Source organism: Aplysia californica, unplaced genomic scaffold (genome assembly GCF_000002075.1).
Source record: "Aplysia californica isolate F4 #8 unplaced genomic scaffold, AplCal3.0 scaffold00576, whole genome shotgun sequence".
Taxonomy (NCBI): domain Eukaryota; kingdom Metazoa; phylum Mollusca; class Gastropoda; order Aplysiida; family Aplysiidae; genus Aplysia; species Aplysia californica.
The window spans coordinates 430,447-437,463 of NW_004797846.1; the positions used below are offsets into that span (position 1 = coordinate 430,447).

General features: G+C 38.1%; 1 protein-coding gene across 3 annotated transcripts in view; it reads left to right on the forward strand.

Annotated features, from left to right (window-relative positions):
* Positions 1-4,718, forward strand: part of LOC101863293 (beta-galactosidase) — a 29,188-nt gene extending 24,470 nt beyond the window's left edge. For 2 of the 3 annotated variants that reach the window (XM_035972090.1, XM_005107108.2), the window contains exons 16-17: positions 885-1,011; positions 3,379-4,718. In XM_035972090.1, coding sequence (XP_035827983.1) covers positions 885-1,011; positions 3,379-3,648 — 397 coding nt within the window. In that variant the 3' untranslated portion in view covers positions 3,649-4,718. The remainder of the gene's footprint in view (positions 1-884; positions 1,012-3,378) is intronic. The other variant, XM_035972091.1, reaches the window with a different exon arrangement.
* The last annotated feature ends 2,299 nt before the right edge of the window (positions 4,719-7,017 follow it).

A 7,017-nucleotide genomic window follows, 5' to 3' on the forward strand; every position in this document is an offset into this window, starting at 1 on the left:
TCAACAGAGAAGTGCTTACAGAGAATCAGACTTACTCTGCTCACCTCTCTAGCTTCAACAGCACAAAGTCTGCTTCGACTATCAAGGCACCCCGGGAAATTGCGGGTCACAAGAGTGTGATAAAAATACAAAAGAAGTAGAGGAAAATGACGATAGTAATGATTAGGAAAGAAAAAGCAGCAGTTCCCTGTTGTAGTTCAGGCACAGTTATGAGCCTGACCTTGTTGGATCAGCCCATTTACAATTCTACTGCGCATTAGAACGAGAACTGTCCCTCCTTTGGAAATGGCCTAAAGACACTTCAGTCAGTGGCACCACTCAATCCTACTCAAAGAATGTACTTTATCAAGTATGTCTCTCCATTTGGTTTGACTCTGATTTCTGCTCGAAGAAACTATTTTATAGAGTATCTCTGTCCATATGATTTGAGTTTGATTCCTACTTGGAGAAGCTATTTCATCAAGAAGTGTCTATGCCCATTTGCTGGGCTGCTGAATCCCACTAACAGGGTTTGTCCCTGGTAGGCAGAAAGGGGCCAATGTATCCCAACCTTTGTAGCTTAACCCTATCCATACGTGTTTTACTATCGTATCCATACAATGTAGGGAACTCTGTGCCACCAATTTCCAAAGGGGAAATTTACCCGTTGATTCGATCCGTACACTTTGCATAGCAGTCTGTCAAAATGATTTTTTTGAGTAATATTGAAAGTTTCAAAGAGATCTATGCACTAGAAGTATTCTAAAAAAATTTTAAAATTCGATAAAGATTGCCAAACCTGTTGAAAAAATGCCTTTCTTTGATTTCATTATTGTGACGAACGCCTGATTTCAACATAATTCCTCATGTAATTTTGCTTGAATCTTCTTAATATCCTTTTTCAGTCACAGCGTTGCACCACACTCATCTGATGGGACAATGACGACGCCCTCCATCTATGTAGGCGAGATTGACATGCCCGGCTCTACGGAGCCACAAGACAGCTACTTGGATCCTCGGCCGTGGGGAAAGGTATTTTAACCCTTCCAGCCCCACCAATTTTTGTGCACGCCCTAACCCCAGTCCCAGCAGTATTTCAGAAAAAGAGACGTGCATTCTAAAAAGTGATGTAGTATCTTTGTAATGAGGTTTAAACAATAGCATATCACAATGTTTGAAAGGCAAATGAACAATTATTATGAAAATTAAAGTTTAATTGTTCGCAACCCCCCCTCCCTCCCTGAAAGAGAGAATATACGCCCTTGGGACGGTGGACGGTACAAGTGCTGCTGAAAATATTTGCGTTTGGGGCTGGAAGGGTTAAGTGTATGGGTTTATGAAACGGCCCTTTCAATACTGCAAGGAAGTTATTTGAGGGGCAGGACTTCCAATTAAACATCCTTCTCCAGCAGTAAGAAGTAAAGTGGATGGAGAGCCTTTTAGTCTAGTTTAGTCTTAGTACGGTAAGTGTTTTACAACACTTACAACACAATTAGGTCATGTAAGTTCCAAAGATTAGAGAAGTTGCTAGAGAAAAACTTAACAAAAAAAAAGGAGATATCATGACGATAGATGTTTGATAGGAAAGAAGGTACATACCACACCAGAGCATCCACCAACCATCCACAGCTGAGAGCCTTGAATCATCATCATCATTGACTTTTTCACCCTGGATCAGGATATAGGCCATGAACAAACACTTTCCACCTTCTCCTATTCTGGGCTAGTTGCTTGATGTCACTCCATGTCTTCCCACTTTTCTGTAGATCCATATCCGTGACTCTTCTCCAGGTTCCATGTGGTCTTCACCTTGATCTTTTACCCAGTGGATTCCAATTTAACACTTTCCTTGTTGCAGCTGCTTGACTGTGTGTCCAATCTATAGCCAAAGCCTTCTTCCCACCTCATCTCTGAGACGTGGATTCTGTCTCGTTCTTCTTAATACTTCTTCGTTGGTGATCCTGTCTGTCCATCTGATCCTCAGTAGCTTCCTCAGACACGAGAGCCTTGAATACTTTCCTCACCATATATAATTTAAGAACACCCAATGGAGATTTGGATTAATGTCATTCTCACCATAGCCAAACACAGTGTCAACTCCTTATCTCCGGCAAGCCACTCCCAGCTGCTGTGTGGTGAGCCCGTGGCAGCAATTTAGGCACGTACGTTCCTTTATTACGACTCCGACGTCAAACTTGTTTTCAGCAATAGCTGAAATCAGGTCTTTTTTTTCCGGCAATTATTTTATTAGATGAAGAACCGTGTAAATATGTTTATTTGTTTTTATGTAATAACCAATTTAGTGGCATGTGCGTCACTTTTAGATTTCGTACCAATGGTGAGCCCCCCCTCGGAAAAAAGAGTTATGCTAACCATGCCTTGTGGGACACTTAATAGATGACACCAATTCTTCCTAAGGCTGTGTTCCCCAGATTTTTGCATTCCCCCAAACTTTTTCATACATTTAACCTTTAAATCAAGTAGTAGTATAGTCTATATAAACTACCAAACTCCCCATATAGTCAAAGTAAGTTTACTTTTATATTTTATAACAGTAAAATCTGGCTCTGATAAATAGGACACATATGGGACTGACTGATGTGTTGACATATCCTTAATTTGGGTTAACCGACACAGATGACCAAAGATTAAAGAGGTTTAGCTGAGGAATGAAAAATTGTACAATCTATCGGCGCGGTGATTTTTGAGTTGTCCATGTTCATGTCATCTGTGCCCAACTGTATGTGTTTACTAGTACTGTGTCCTATTCTTTTTCAATATGCCTTTTAAATAGAATATGTGTGGCATGCTGACAAAATGAATTACTTCTTGCAATCCACAAATGGAGATATTGGCAAAAAATCAACACCAAGGTCAAATTAGTAGATCTTCTATTGATGCTCTATTTTTATGTATAACATGCTTCTTATTATTTCATACTTATAAATTGTAAAACTTCCTTTTTAAGCATGATGTTTCTATTTCCATATCCGAGAAGTAATTAATTCATTTTGTCAGCACACTTCACTTATATTTTCTTTGTTTTTTCACTTTTGAATAGGTTTTTTATTTTTTATTATGTAATTGTTTTATTTAACACCTGTATTAACACAGTGTAAATCATTATGGAAGCGGACTTTATCAACCTCACCTGTCAGGGCCAACCCAGCTCGAGGGAAGTACAATGTTCCAGCAGAGGGACCAAGATACCCAATAAAAATTGGGACTTCTACATGTAATGGCAAAGTGCCTAGCCGCTTCACCGCAGACGACAATTTAAAATGTTTTTGATCATCAAAGTGATGCTGTCAAAATACAAAAAAACCAGTTAATTTGCTGAAACTCACTTCCATCGAAAGTGTTTATTAACAATAACTTTTTTTTTTTTTCATTTGAAAGGGCCAGGCCATCATAAACAACTTCAACCTTGGACGTTACTGGCCAAAACGTGGACCTCAAGTGACCTTGTACGTTCCGAAACCCGTTTTTGTCAACCCTCCAGCTGTGAACAGACTCTACCTGTTTGAAGTTGATTCAGCACCGTGTTTTGACAGTACTGGGGATGACGGCTGCAATGTCACCTTCACAGACACTGCCTATATAGATGGCCCAAACACTCCGGACACTGTTTCTTCTAAATTTGAGAGTTATAAGTTGACTCATCATTAATGCTTTGTCCGGCAATGTACTTTTTGGGGGCAGTTCTTCCATTTTTTTAAAACATGGTGAAGCAAGCAGGTTGAACGTTCCATTGATCTGTGAATGCTAAATTCATTTGCCTTTTACACATATGCTCGGAAATCGTTTGCAAGGAGAAGCATGCCGTACTTAAGCAAGAGATTAGAATTTTACCTGGACCAAAGTAATCATCTTGTTAGGAATTTGCGTACCATAATCTCTACTCATAATCAGATATGAATTCCTTTTTGTGTTTTGTTTTAGTTGTTTTTTTAAACCCCATTGCCTTTACTACCTCTGGTGGTGCTTTTCTATGAGCTACTACAGATTTATTGAGGTCTCATGTGATATTGCCAGTTTCATATCTCTGACGATTTAGAGGTCTTTGATCCGTATAATTGATTATTTCTGAAGACCTCTGTCAGGGTCTGTAGAATCATCAATATACTACAAATGTGTCTGATAGTGATAATTTCCAGTATTATTCTTTGTGCTCAATAAGCAGAGTCAGTGTAATTTTCTCATGTGCTGTGTTTTTTGTATTGATGACCGGTGCCTTTCAATGACAATGAGACGTGAAGTTGACTGCAGTACAGTCAGCATTGGCTCAGATAGCCACCCATTGTCAAGGAGAAAAGTGACTGTCTTAGACAGGTTGGTGTCTTACAAGGTGTCTTTGTAATATAAAAAATGCACAAAGGGGGGAGTGGGAAACGTCTGTTTGTACAGGTGATTGTCTTATACAGGTGGCCACGAGACCAGGTTTGAGTGGACTTCTTTTGTTTCGTGTTAACGTGAAAGTCTAGATAACCAAACTAGTCATTTATTATCAACCACAAGGGGCTTTCTGAAATCTGTTATGAGGCTTGCAGAAATATGTCAGAGTTCTTTGTTTGCATCAAAACTTATGTGCTGAATAAGTAAGGAATATTTTGAAGCTTTTGAGTTGATTGACATTCTTAGTTTTCATTCTGAAATTAATTTCGTATTGTAATGATCTCTAGAAAAGTGTTTATGGAATAGAACTATTAAACCCTCGGTGTGGACAAATAGGAAGGAAATATATAAAATTTTATTAAGTCTTAGGGTTTAAAAAAAACTAAAGTTCAAGATTGTATTATGCAACTTTTATGTTGGTCTATTGTGACAGTAAATAAAACATACGTGAGTGAAGCGTGCTGACAAAAAGAGTTACTTCTCGGATTCAGGCCTTAAGGAAATAGATACATCGCACTTATAGGTGAAGTTTTTACAATTTATAGGTATGAAATAAAAGGGGTGTTATACTTAAAGAATATGGCATCAATAGAAAATTTACAAATTTGACCCTATAGTGTCAATTTTTAGTCAATATCTCCATTTGTGACTGTGAGAAGTAACTCATTTTGTCAGCACGCCTCACTTATCAGTAAGTGTCACAAGCTTTGTCATGTGGGTCAAAACAACTAGGATTTTTGTTGTTGTTGTTTTTGTTTGTTTTTTTGGTGTTTATATATATTTGTGTGTGTGTGCGTGTGTGTGTGTGTGAGTGAGAGAAATAGAGAGACTAATGGCATGATCTTGTCAAGGCTTTTTTTAAACACTGTTAAATATGAACCAACAAAGACAGAAAAGTTATAAAATGAAAGAGTCATTGAATGCAAAGTTTTACTTTGTCTTGTCAGTTGAGTTTAAAAAATGATAATCTCCAAAGCATGAGACTTTTTTTTTTCTTGCACTAAACCAAGAATGTGATATACTAACTGCTTTGGCGTGTCTCCACCATGAAATGTAGTACGACGGGGTGGAATAAGGCTCTCGTCAATTTTAGGGCATTTGGGGTTATTGATGTCATCTTAGAGCCTGCTCATTTGCTTTTCTTTTGATGAAAAAAAATATCAATCTTTGTTTAATAGAAGTAAAGATATTTGCGATTGAAATTGAAGGAGATGAGGGTCGCCTGGTTTAAGAGGTAAAATAAGTGACCGCCAAAGTTTGGTAATTCCCATTGCTTGAGAGTCCTTGGAAACTGAAAATTTACAGTTTTTGTACCTTTAATCAATGTTTTTCAGTAAAATCCACGGAGAAATGTGTTTTTAAATGGACCATCAAGGTGTTAAGTCAGAAAACAAAAATTCGACCAAAACCGCAAAACCGTGGGAAAAATGCAGATGTCTTGTATTTCATTATTTTGACGAGCGCCTGATTTCACCATGATGCCTCACGCCTCACAAATGGTCTGTTCCAGCCAACCAGCATCTGTGGTGAGGCCATTAGGCCCGTCACCACCACATGCAGGAGACCCGAGTTCAATTCCCGTATGGTGGTGAATTTTTTTAATCTAGTATCTCGGTGTTTCTGCTGGGATGCCATATCCCTCTCTGTCCGCCGGGCTAGCTATGAAGGTAGGATGAAAGTGTGGAAACCCGCCTCCTACATGATCTAAACTGTGTTGATAGGGGCATAAAAATAACCACTTACTTTTGATAATGTTCCAGCCATTTATAATCTGCTGACTACTACTTATACTTATACATCTGATTTTTAAACCTTGTTTTGTACTCTTTGTTTTTTGTGCTTTGCTGTGAATTCCAGCGGAGGCTTCCAGGCCAAAGAAATTTGTGTTTTTGATTTTTATGTCTTGATCTTTTTAATGGACATAGTAATACTCATGGAGACATATGTATTTGTATATGATACATGTATATTAATGTTTTGGTGTGTTATAGTACTTGTGTGTGGGATTAAAATAAGCTTTCACAATTTTTGTCTTTTGGTTATAAAATCATATAATGATCTTGATAGATTATGTATACGATTACAATTTTGATTGTGGTGACTGACTTATCAGCATTCCCTGACTGCATTTTGCTGATGTGTTGCATTTCCACATTGTTGAAAATTGTACTTATGAAATAAATTGGATTTGTATTTCTTGTGTGGTTTTGTTTGGGTTTTTTTAATGTCTGTGACTGGTTTGAAGATGAAATGAATGTGTTCTGTTTGGTGCAAGTGTATGGTCTTCCATTTGTTATAAAAACACCCTGTTTATTTTTCAAAAGGTGTACCGTACTTTCCTTTTTCTTAAGCCAAGAGAGTAACATACAAAAAAAAGGAGGAGAGATAAAGACGATAGGAAAGATAAGGAGCAAACCACACCAGAGCACCGGCCAACCACCCACTATGGTAGTTTGAAAAGCCTTGTGGCTGAGGTTCTTCCAAATGACACGACTATTGCCAATAGTTTCTTTTTATATTTTCCCGATGTATGTTAGTGCACATCAGGTGGGAGGTTGGAGGGAGCCACTGGTAGGTTTTTACTTTCCCTCACTTATTTCTGCCTATCTGTCTAACCTTTTTTCCAGCACTAAATGACCATTA